The sequence below is a fragment of the Pristiophorus japonicus genome, chromosome 10 (assembly GCF_044704955.1).
Source record: "Pristiophorus japonicus isolate sPriJap1 chromosome 10, sPriJap1.hap1, whole genome shotgun sequence".
Classification (NCBI taxonomy): Eukaryota; Metazoa; Chordata; class Chondrichthyes; family Pristiophoridae; genus Pristiophorus; species Pristiophorus japonicus.
Genome location: NC_091986.1, coordinates 165,034,649 through 165,047,848, shown reverse-complemented (window position 1 = coordinate 165,047,848; position 13,200 = coordinate 165,034,649). Strand labels below are relative to the sequence as shown.

At 44.2% G+C, this 13,200-nt stretch overlaps 1 protein-coding gene across 1 annotated transcript in view; it reads left to right on the top strand.

Moving 5' to 3' along the window:
- Positions 1-13,200, top strand: part of lnx2a (ligand of numb-protein X 2a) — a 262,297-nt gene that overhangs the window by 235,170 nt on the left and 13,927 nt on the right. Inside the window, exon 10 of the mRNA XM_070892288.1 lies at positions 5,172-5,330. Coding sequence (XP_070748389.1) covers positions 5,172-5,330 — 159 coding nt within the window. The remainder of the gene's footprint in view (positions 1-5,171; positions 5,331-13,200) is intronic.

Here is a 13,200-nt window from a genome sequence, read left to right as displayed (position 1 = left end):
ACCTTGACTTCACTACATGCCTCGTGTGAATCTGAACTGAGGGGACAGGACTTTACAGTGGCGACGGGTTATGGGATTACAGAATCCACAGAATGGCGAACAACGGATCAGATGAAAAGTACAATGCGGGAGACAATTGGGAGGACTTTATAGAAAGGCTCCAGCAAAGCTTTGTAACCAAAGACTGGTTAGGCGACGATAAGGCAGACAAGAGAAGAGCCCATCTCTTGACCAGCTGTGGCTCGAAAACATACGCTTTGGCACCCGAGAAACCAGCAAGCAAGTCGTTTGAAGAATTGAGCACACTGGTAAGAGACCACCTGAAGCCAGCGAGCAGCCTACTCATGGCCAGACACAGGTTCTACAACGACAGACGCTGTGTGGGCCAGAGCATACCCGACTTCGTGGCAGAACTTCAGAGGTTGGCTAGTTTATGTGAGTTCTCCGATTAACTGAGGCGAGAAATGCTGAGAGACTTTGTCATTGAAGGAATAGGTCAAGCAGGCATATTCCGAAAGCTCATAGAGACCAAGAACCTGGCCTTAGAGGCAACAGCACTGGTTGCACAGACATTCCTGGTAGGCGAAGAAGAAACGAGGTTGATTTACAATGCAGGTACGACAACTAACGAAATATTGGAACAAGAAGTTCACAGCACTAAACAAGCTGCTACCCACACACAGACAAAACCGGGAGAACAAGTTCTCGACAGCAGACAGAAGCCATCAAGGGCCACAGGAACGGCCGTTCACACCTCATCAACCCACAATGCGAGCAATCAACTACAAACTGAGAGAAGCTCAAGAGAGATCAGCCAGACGCAGCTCATTCTTTGGAAACTCTTTGAACAATGGAACAGGTCTGTGCTGGAAGTGTGGGAGTGGGCACTCGGCAAGGGGATGTCGATTTCAGCAGGCTGTTTGCAGAAATTGTGAATATACAGGCATTTGACCCGCATGTGCAAAAAAACGGCAGCTCGGCTGGGATACGAATCGGATGGGTCGGAAAGCGGACCAGAAGATGGTGGGGACAGGACCCGGGACACCGGTGTACAGCGGGTCAACACGATCAATGGCCGCTGCTCCTACAACAGGATGCCTCCTATAATGATGAGGGTCCTACTCAACGGGATATCTGTCAACATGGAGCTGGATATGGGAGCGAGTCAATCTCTCATGGGCGCTCAACAATTTGAACAACTGTGGCCGCATAAAAGAGACAGACCAAAACTCACAAGGGTCGACACCACACTAAGGACCTATACCAAAGAAATCGTACCATTCCTCGGCAGCGCCATGCTCTCTCTCACACACAAAGGGACAGTGAACCGACTTCCCCTGTGGATTGTCCCCGGAGACCCCCCAGCACTGCTGGGGAGAAGCTGGCTGGCAAAACTAAACTGGAAATGGGATGATGTCCATGCCATGTCATTAGAGGACCAGACCTCCTGCTCAACAGTTATAAAGTGATTTGAACATCTCTTTCAGCCAGGTGTGGGCACTATCAAAGGGGCCAAAGTCAAAATCTACATCACACAGGATGCTAGACCGGTCCATCACAAGGCCAGAGCTGTACCCTGTGTGATGAGGGAAAAGATTGAACACGAACTAGACAGGCTTCTGCGGGAAGGCATTATATCACCTGTAGAATTCAGCGACTGGGCAAGTCCCACCGTCCCAGTCATGAAGCCTGATGGATCTGTACGAATCTGTGGGGACTACAAATCTACCATAAACAGAGTCTCCCTACAGGACCAGTACCCGCTGCCCAGAGCGGAGGACTTATTTGCCACATTGGCTGGGGGTAAACTTTTCTCAAAATTAAACCTCACATCTGCGTATATGACGCAAGAATTGACCGAGGAATCCAAGCTACTCACCACCATCAACACACATCGAGGCCTTTTCATGTACAATCCATGCCCATTCGGCATCAGGTCGGCAGCTGTCATATTCCAGCACAACATGGAGAGTCTGCTCAAGTCCATCCCGGGGACGGTTGTATTTCAAGACGACATACTTATCACGGGCAGGGACACCGACTCCCATCTCCGTAATTTGGAGGAAGTACTAAAGCGGTTGGATCGGATAGGCCTACGAGTCAAGAAATCCAAGTGCCTGTTTCTCACACCCGAGGTTGAATTTTTGGGCAGAAGCATTGCCGCTGATGGAATCCGCCCAACAGAGTCCAAAACAGAAGCAATTCGCCTGGCATCCAGGCCCCGGAATGTCTCAGAACTGCGTGCCTTTCTCGGGCTACTCAATTACTTTGGGAACTTTATGCAGAACTTAAGCATGCTGCTGGAGCTTCTCCACGTGCTACTCAGTAAGGGGTGCGATTGGTTTTGGGGGGATGCCCAGGCACGCAACCTTCTGTGTTCCAACAGTGTTTTGACTTTCTTTGGCCCAGGTAAAAAGCTAGTTCTCACATGCGATGCGTCAGCGAATGGGGTCGGGTGCGTTTTGCAACATGTCAATAGTGCGGGCAAATTGCAATCCATAGCTTATGCCTCCAGGTCACTTTCGCGGGAGCGCGGGTACGGAATGGTAGAGAAGGAAGCGCTCACGTGCGTGTACGGTGTCAAAAAGATGCACCAATACATTTTCGGGGCCAAGTTCGCATTAGAAACCGACCACAAGGCCCTCACGTCCCTCCTATCTGAGAGCAAGGCAATAAACGCCAACGCCTCGCCGCGAATTCAACGGTGGGCACTCATGCTGGCGTCCTACAACTATACCATAAGGCACAGACTAGGCACAGACAACTGTGCCGATGCGCTCAGCAGGCTACCCCTGGCGACCACGGAAGGGTCTGACGAACAGGACTGTGAGATAGTCATGGCAATCCACAGGTTCACCCATGATGGCGCGCCAAATCAGAGCCTGGACGGCCAGCGACCCCACGTCATCCTTAGTAAAAAGATGTGTCCTAACCGGTGACTGGGCAGAGGCTCGCGATGCCTGGCCCGAGGAATTAAAACCCTTTCACATGCGCATGCATGAGCTATCACTACAAGCAGACTGCCTGATGTGGGGCAGCTGAGTAGTCATGCCTCTGCGAGGCAGAGGGGCATTTGTCCGGGAGCTCCACTGCGAGCACCCGGGGATCGTTCTCATGAAGGCCATAGCCAGATCCCACGTCTGGGGGCCTGGTATTGATGCGGACTTGGAGCTCTGCATCCGAAGGTGCACCATTTGTGCCCAAGTCAACAATCCCCTCAGAGGCTCCACTGAGCCCCTGGCCCTGGCCTACCAAACCGTGGTCGCGGGTGCACGTAGACTATGCGGGCCCATTCATGGGCAAAATGTTCCTCGTAGTTGTAGATGCATTTTCAAAGTGGATTGAATGCATCATTTTAAACTCGAGCACAACCTCCACCACTGTGGAGAGCCTCGCATCCATGTTTACAACGCACGGAATCCCTGACATCTTGGTCAGTGACAATGGTCCGTGCTGCACCAGCGCAGAATTCCAAGACTTTATAATTGACCATGGCATAAATCACGTCAAGACGGCACCGTTCAAGCCGGCCTCCAACGGCCAGGCGGAGAGAGCAGTGCAAATCATTAAACAAGGCATGCTTAAAATCCAAGGTCCCACGCTGCAGGGTCGCCTGTCGCGACTGCTGCTGGCATACAGATCTCGTCCGCACTCATTGACTGGGATCCCCCCGCGCAACTGTTGATGAAAAGGACTTTAAAAACAAGGCTCTCATTAATCCTCCCAGACATGCACGAAATTGTTGAGGCAAAGCGCCGTAAGCTGACTGAGTACCATGACAGAAATTCGAGGGGGAGATGGAATGAGATAGGGGACAAAGTGTTGATACTAAACTATGGCAGGGGTCCCAAATGGCTTGCAGGGACAGTGACGGGCAAGGAAGGAAACAGGCTACTGGTAGTACAAATGGACAATGGCAAAACCTGCCAGAGGCATGTAGACCAAGTCAAAAGCAGATTTACCAACAACACTGCTGAACCAGAGGCAGATTACAATGTGGAATTCGCACCACACCTGGTGGACAGACAGAGGGAACAACCTGAGGAAAGGTCAACCCAACAGACAGCCCAGGCGAGTCAACAACAATCACACCAATCGAAACAGACAGCCCAGGTGAGATACCAGCAACCACACCCAAAGAAAAACAGACACCAAGGCAAACAACTGAACACATTTCAGACGCTCCACGCGAGAGCATAGACCACCTGTGTGTCTGAACCTATAAAGACAATAAGACCTTGGGGGAGGGTGATGTCATGTATCTTACATTATTATATATAACTGTATCCTAACATGCTATACATGACTGTAATAAGATATGACCTGTAACCACCAACATACCTTACCACCAGGAGTGCACTTGCAAGAGACAGGTATATAAGGACAGGTCTCAGGCAAGTACAGCATTCCAGAGCTGTGAAATAAAGGTGCAGGTCCAGATTGACCTTGACTTCACTACATGCCTCATGTGAATCTGTACTGAGGGGACAGGACTTTACAAGTTTCTTAACTGATAAGGGAATAAGGGGTTATGGGGAGCGGGCAGTGAAGTGGACCTGAGTCCATGATTGGATCAGCCATGATCGTATTAAATGGCGGAGCATGTTCGAGTGACCCGATGGCCTACTCCTGCTCCTATTTCTTATGTTCTTGTGTTCTTATGTTTTACTGGGTTGATGATCATAAACTTTTGGCATTTTATGTCGATCATACCAAGTTTTTCTATGAGTTTTGTCAACAGTTTTGAAATCTGTAGTCCCAAAGACTTAGTCAGAGGAAGGTAAATGGATGGTGGACTCTATTCTTCACCGTTATTGCATGGCAAGCAGAAGGCCTTTGTTAAGGGCACTCCTTAAGATTGGTTGTTATTTCAGCTGACCTAAAGTAGATCTCAGTTGAGAATAGCTGCAAAGCTGCCACATGGAATAATCTGCACACCAGTCGAAAGAATTATGGCTTAGATCACTCAGTTATAGATGATTTACATTTTGATTAATTTGTTCCAGTTGCCAGAATCTTAATACCCACACAAGAGGCTCTTTCATCTCTTCCTGGTTGTGCTACTTTTTCTGTCTCCTAAAGTGTGAGATGGTAGCCAAGAATAATGAATCAAGTGAAATCATAATGGAGCTGCAATAAGCATTTATTGTAATGTTTCATTTCTTTTTTAGCTCACTTCATAGCAGTCATGATATTGTCCTCCGGAGGAGTAACTCAGGAAGCTGGGGCTTCAGTATTGTGGGTGGTTATGAAGAAAATCATTGTAATCAGCCCTTTTTTATCAAAACAATTGTCTTTGGGACACCAGCTTATTATGATGGAAGACTGAAGTAAGTAACCATTTCTTTTGTCTTTATTCGGAACCATCTCTTTGGAGAAGCCTCCATTTTAAAATGAGAGATCCTGTATGTTATTAGCACCTTCATTGCTGAGGTTGAATGTAGTCCCAAATGTATCTTTATTTAACTTTACAATAGCTGAAATAATCAACTACCAATATATAATTAGGTACCAAATTAGACTTAAATGGCTCTCTGCCCAAAAATTGAGAATGAACACAATTACATTTTTTAAATCTTGACTCTCCTCTCCCTGCACTTTTTTTTTAATATATATTTTTTTACATGAAATAGTTGTATCAAAATATGTGGATGAGGGCACTGTAGTGTTAAACAATCATTGAGCCGAAATTTGCAGCCTTGCCCGGTGCGTACAATGTGCGCACGCACCCAAAGAGGCCTCGCAAATGCTGGTTCTCGCGGGCGCGCAATGCACCTGCGCTGAGAACAGGCTTTTGCGATCTGTGGAAATTTATTTGGACGGATCGCACGCATCCCCGCAGGAAGGACATCCGCGGGGCAGAAATTGGGCTCTTTGCCCATTTCTTGCCCAGCGAATGTCCTTCAAACTCTTGCGCCTGGTAAAAGCAGGTGCATAGCTTACTTTTACCAGTGTAAGAGTTTTAAAACATACAAAAATTAAATAGATTCACTCATTTTTATATAAAAAACCCTGTCATTAAGGTAAGTTTATTTTTAATCCTATTAAAACACATTAAAAAAAAATTAATGTTTTTCCTAAAACATTCAATTACATTCAATTTCAATTAATTTTAAATATGTGAAGTATTTTTTTTTATTGTGTTGTGTTTCTCGTTTTTGGGGGTATTCTCATTGATAGTAATGGGAGCTCGTACAAATGGAGTTCCCTTTATAATCAATGAAACATCGAAACATAGAAAATAGGTGCAGGAGTAGGCCATTCAGCCCTTCTAGCCTGCACCGCCATTCAATGAGTTAATGGCTGAACATGCAACTTCAGTACCCCCTTCCTGCTTTCTCGCCATACCCCTTGATCCCCCGAGTAGTAAGGACTTCATCTAACTCCCTGAGAATACTATATAGTGATTGGTGATCCAGGCCCACATGATTCCAGGAATACATGTTCCCATACGCTGCACTGCGAAACTAGGCCTCCGACCAGAATCCTACATTCCTCCGGGACCACCAGGTATTTTCGTAAAAAAATTTCGGTTCGGAGGCGTTTGCCCGAAGGAAGCCTCTGACCACAATTTCCCGCCCCCCTGTGGCCCAGATTTTCTGAAATGTTTTTAAAATTACATCATAAACTTGATTCATAATGCTAAATATTGCAAACTTGCACATACCTTGTTAATAATTAATGACATTTCAAATTCCTTAATCTGCAAAAACTAAACACTGTTGATCCAAGTCACGGTAAAAATGGCTTAAGTTAGAATCGTGTCGTTGTTGGAATCTATACCATTTTATTATATAACTAATTTAATTGAAAAAATGTTTGTGTCTGTAGGCTTATGTTTGAGTTTTCTAACTGGTTCATAGTTAATGTTCCTGATTGGTCCAATGTTTGTCAATGCTTAATTCAATGTTTGTTAAGTGATTGGTTCAATGTTTGTTAAGTGTTTTTCTGATTGGTTAAGAATTTGTGCTCTGTCTTTTTTCTGTTTTGCTTATCTTAACAATCATATCCCACAAGAGTTAATTTTGCTAGCACAAAAGAAATCTGCAATGCAGCTGTAATGATAATTCTTTGCTTGACCAGCTACCAGCAGAGAAGCATAGAAGTTTACAACACAGAAGGGAGCCATTTAGCCCATTATGCCTGTGTCTTTCACTTTGCACTCTGCTCCCCCTACCTTGTCCCAAGCCTGTTCATTCTTCCTCCTAGCATCTGCACTCCCTCTCGGTCTGAGCCTGGCCTTTTCTCAACATTCCAGGTGCAATGCCCCACCCCCAACATGTTTCCTCCCTCTGAGAGCCAGTTCCAGCCTTTAGGCCTTGTACTCTGCCTCTTTGCTTTCTGTGAAGTAATTGTTCAACCGTAAGGTTCTGCCCTTAGTCTGCACAATTCATCTGAGTGTCAGCCCTGTAAATAAATCCCAAATACAAGGAATAATCTTTCATTTAGCCCATTTACAGACCCGTAGTTGTTATTCAAGGAAACACCATAGTGATAACATTTGGAGAAAATTCCACAGCTGTGATATTAAGATTTCACTACAACAATGAATCATTTGCACTTTTGTATAAAGTTAAAAGCAGTTGCGGTTTTATATTCACTCTGGAGTTACGCAATGGTGGAGCTTACAGGCCCTGAGTCTTGCAAATGCTGCAAAATTTAAACACAGTGAGTCATGGTCAAGTGTAGTTCAGGTAAGCAGGGTTAGTGGGTGCGGGATAATTAGAACGGCAGATGCAATTCAGTCACCATTTCAAAAGCAAATGTTCTGTCCTTATTTTTATTTAACCATTTTAAATTCCTATATCCACACTTATAATGTGAACTACCCACGCAGTAATCACTCCCACTCACCGATGGTAGCATTGCAGCAGCTCCATTGGAGGGTGTAATTACATCATGACACGTTTACTTAGGCAATTTCCATTCTAAATATGGATATAGGAATTTATAACGGGAAAACTTGCCAGGAAGTGTACGCAGTTGTAAGATTTTTAATATAATTATAGCTATTAAGTGAGTACGGTAAAACAAGATCAGAGCGTAAACTATCCTGCCCTCACGGGCCTCATGTAGCAGCTCAAGGAGAATTATGGCCATAAAAAGAAGCAGAAAATGAAAGTTAGACTTGCATTTATATAGCGTCTTTCACAACCTCAGAATGCCCCAAAGCATTTTACAACCAATGAAGTACTTTTGAAGAATAGTCACTAATAATTCAGAAAGACATAAGCACGACAAAGACCAGGGTAATTGATTGGAGAAAAGTTAATTGAGGGGCTGAGAATAGAATTTGGGAAAATAAAATGGACAACAATATTGGTAAACAATGACGTAGAACAGCAATGGGAAACATTTAAAACGGTGTTCAACAGAATCCAAGAAAAATATATTCCGCTAAAAAACAAGAACAAGCTAAACATTAATGAGACGCAGTGAATAAATAAATCTACAAGGGAAAAATTAAGGGTAAGGAAAGAAGCATACATTAAGTACATGAACAGCAGGGGAGAGCATGATAGGGGAGAATACAAAGAGATTAGGAGAGAAGTCAAAAAAACAATTAGGAAGGCAAAGTGGAACTATGAAATGAAATTATCAAGGAACATAATAAAACTAAATAGTAAAATATTTTGCAGACACATAAATAAAAAAAGGAAGGTCGGGATGGGAATAGGGCATCTAAGGGATGGACAGGATAATACCATAGGCAGCGTTAGCGAGATGGCAGAGATATTAACTAATTACTTTGCTTCAGTATTTACCAGGGAGATAGAACAGGTGGAGATGACATCGGATAATAAGATTAGTAATGAGAAAACTGCATTTAAAACAAAACGAGGAGATATATTAAATAAACTAATGAAACTCAAAAAGGATAAAATACCTCGTCTGGATGGATTACATCCGCACATTTTCAAAGAATTTAAGGAAGAGATCTCAGTGGCATTACTACAAGGTGTAATGCCAGAGGACTGTTGGATAGCTAACGTAGTACCTATATTTAAGAAGGGAGATAGAACATGTCCAGGGAACTATAGACTTAACATCGGTGGTAGGTAAAATAATGGAATCCCTACTAAAGGAGAATATGGAAGAACACCTAGAAATCAAAAATATAATAATGAATAGTCAGCATGGATTTTAAAAAGGAAAGTCTTGCTTGACCAACCTCATTGAATTTTTTGAAGAGGTAACAGAGAGACTAGACAAGGGTGATGCAGTAGATGTAATTTATGTAGCTTTTCAAAAGGCCTTCGATAAGGTGCCACATAATAGATTAATGAATGCGGAGTCAGGGGACAAGTAGCAGAATGGATGGCTTCAAGACAGCGTGGCAGAAGATTTAGACTTTGGAATCAAAAACACAATTTCTATGTTGCGGACAACACTATATTGTGGTGGGGGGGATAGTCAATAATGAGGAGGATGGCAACAAATTACAATAGGACATTAATAAACTTGCAGAATGGGCATATAATTGGTAAATTAAATTCAATACAAATAAATGTGAGGTATTACATTTTGGTAAGAAAAATAGTGAGGTCACATATTACTTGGAAAATCAGAATCTAAATTGGGAAGAGGAACAAAAAGATCTCGGAGTACAAATACACAAATCAACACAGGTTATACTAAACTTGTATTGAACCTTGGTTAGACCACACTTGGAGCACTGCATATAATTCTGGTTGCCATATTATAGAAAGGATATGGAGGCACTAGAGAGGATACAGAGAAGATTTACAAGGATGATACCAGAAATGCGAGGGTATACCTATCAGGAAAGTATGAACAGGCTGGGGCTCTTTTCTCTTGAAAAGGGAAGGCTGAAAGGTGACCTAATAGAGGTCTTTAAAATCATGAAAGGTTTTGACAGAGTAGATACAGGAAGAGTGTTTCCACTTGTGGGGAAGAGCAAAACTAGAGGCCATCAATATAAGATAGTCACCAAGAAATCAAATAGGAAATTCAGAAGAAACGTCTTTATCCAATATGGAACTCGCTACCAGAGGGAGTGGTTGAAGCAAATACTTTTAGATGCATTTAAGGGGCAGTTAGATAAGCATATGAGGGAGAAGGGAATAGAGGGTTATGCTGACAAGGTTAGGTGAGGAAAGACTGGAGGAGGCTTGAGTGGAGCATACATGTTGTCATGAAGTGGTTGGGCCGAATGGCCTGTTTCTGTGCTGTATATCCTATGTAATCCTATGTAAGAAATGCGGCATCCAATGTTGTGCACAGCAAGCTCTCATTTGATGCATTTGTCATATTTTTTGTTTCATTTTTCTCATGCCGATGAGGTTTTTGTGCAAATTATTTTTTGCCTCACCACCATTACTGATATCAATAGCTCTCCCCGTGGGAATCCCCTTATTCGAGGACAATAAAGAATGCCAAGCAAGTCAGCCTGCGTAAGAGCAGCTCTGCAAAACATCTATGCACCCACATCTGCAGATACTGGTTCTTTATAGGGTCTGGATCAGCAGAAAGCCAGAAATAGAGCCATGCCATCTGTGCAAGAAGCTTGCTACTAGCAGGACTGATAGATCCAGTCAGATACAGCCTCAAGCTTTCACATGGGGTTTCCTTTGCCTCCATTTTTATCTGTCATTCTTAATCCCATGCCCCTTCAGCCTTGGTAAAGACTGTTGAAGAGTTGAGATACCTTTGAGCCTTTCTAAATGCTTTCAGACTATTATCCCACCTTATATTTTATGTACATTATATGTTCTGCTTCCCCCATTTGTGTGCTCCTAACACCTGCCCAAGTCCCTATCGGATCTGTGAATAATTATGCAAATGAGCTGACCTGAAAGCATTTGAGTAATGTTAGTACCTTACCATTCCAGTGGGATTAGCACCAGTTCTTAACCATTTAGACCTGACTTACATCAGTGGACAAAAATTGGCACATAGATCTAATAAAAATACAGTAAAGAACAATAATTTAAACAACTTGACAGTGGCAAGGTTCTTGTGGTCATGGAATATATAGTTTTAAACACAGGCTTCCCACGCTCCCCTACTAACCACTGCAAAAAATAATCATCTTTCACACTCCTGCAGAAACCATTACATTAATACAGTAGGAAAATTACATAATGGCCAATTAACTTATGTTCCAGTGAATCACTTGATATCAATATGAAATTTACAAATCATTGACATAAAATTGATCAACCATTTTAAATTAGTTATTATATTAGTTAGTATAAGTGAAGTAAAATAAATGTCCAAAGCATGCAGAGAGAGCGAGAGAGATGCAGAAGTGAGGACAAACGAGAGACTTCCAGAAGAGAGTGAGACAAGAATACAAATTATAACGCCTGGCAGGAAGCTGAGGCGGTTGGAAAACTGTCCAACCCTCCACAGCATGAGATCCAGGAGTCCTGGTGGGAAGTGCAAGCAGGTGGATGAGGGATTTCTGGTGGTAGAAGCCACCACCAGAGACCCAAAGGAACGGTTCAGAGGGGTGTCAGGAGGGCATCACAGTCGGTGGAGGGGGAGAGAAGCCCGGGTCAAGGGATGCTCAAGGTTTCCAGAAGGCCTACAAGGTCCAAGGAAACATTAAAAAAATGTTTAATTACTTACTTTTTTAGGCCTCTTCTAGCCCCAGATCCGCTTGCTGGCAGGTTGGCCTGGCAGGGATATCACGATGGCTTCTGCGCACAGGCCTCGGGTTAAATATGCAGTCAGTCCCAAATGATGTAGTCGGAGCCCAATCTGCTTACTCAAAGAAGGATCCTGCTGCCTTCCAGCAGGTGTGTCTCTCACCTGCTCAAAAGAGCAGGTGAAAATTGCATCATGTGGGAAGGTAAAGAGATTGGAGAGGGTAAATTACTGTGTCCATTTTAACTGACGGCCCATACAGTTTCTGCAGGATGATAAAAATCAGCCTTAAAGAGTTGGGGACAAACATGCATGCAGACAATGAGAGAATTTGTGTATTTGCCATACAAAGAATGGAAGATGAACAAAGACAAATTAAGGGAGAAGAAAATCTAGAGATTAGGGAGCTGAAATTCATCAACTCACTGCCCGCTGCCGCTGACTGCCTCCCACTGCCGCCGACATTGCTCTTGCAGATCAAACCAGTGCCACTTTCGAGGTGGCCTGGAGCGGGCGGGAGGGCCGCCGGGAACCGCCCGCTGACGTCAGCGGACGGCCAAGTGGCGCAACTGACCTCTCGCCCGCCGAGCTCCCATATTGATGCGGGCGGGAGTCGGCGTCAGAACGGGGGTGGACCACTGCGAGGAGGCTGGTCTGTCCCCGACGGTAAGTATGAAGAACCTGAAAAAAAGGTTAGTGAAATTTTTTTTTAAATTTCCACAGCGACTTACCTGGATGGGGGTCCCCTGAAGGTCTTCCGATAGTTTTTTTATTTTTTACGATGATTTTTTTTTAGGTCTTTGACCCTCCGTGGGCCCAACTCCATCCTCGGTGGCACTTGGGTGACAAGCACCTCTGCCGCCGAGAATGAGACCTCCCGCCTGCTACCGCCCAGATTGGTGGCGTACGTTGTCCATTTGCTGCCCGCCGACCTTCGAGGGACCTCGGCGATGACTATCCCGCCCAAAGTACCGTCCGGTACCTCGCCGGCCATCGGTGGCACTTTGGGCAGCACTTGTGCGGGCAGAGACCTTGATAAAAATCGACCCCCAGCCATTTTTTGGAAGAGGGAGATGAGGTTTTATTTTACCATGAGCAATGCCAGGGAAATTAACTAGTTTATTTTACAAACTGCTAGGTTGTCTATTCTTCAATAATGGGAAAATGTTGGTTATTGGCACAGCTGCAGTGCCTCCAGAATTACCTTGATGCATCTCATATCATGGGTGTAGAGAGAGGACCTTCTTGTATTTTCCAAGGTCCCCTGATTTAAATATATTTTTTTAATCCTCCGACTGCTGACTGCAGTAAGTGCATCAGTAAGGCCCCGGGAAGGAAGGAGTACTTATTTCTCCCTTTTTAGATAGTGCCTTTAGGTTCATGCTCAGAGAGGAGAGGCAAAGGGCAGTTTGGTTTGGAGGGGAACTCTTCTCAGAAAGCAGCTAGAGAAGTGGTAGATAGGTAGACAAAAGTTGTGTCTGCATTCAGGAGCCTAACATCCCAAATGCTTAAGAAATGTAACATTGACTAAGTTTGCTGAAGTTGTCTCTTTCCACTATTCTGTTATGGCATGGTAGCGGCAGATAC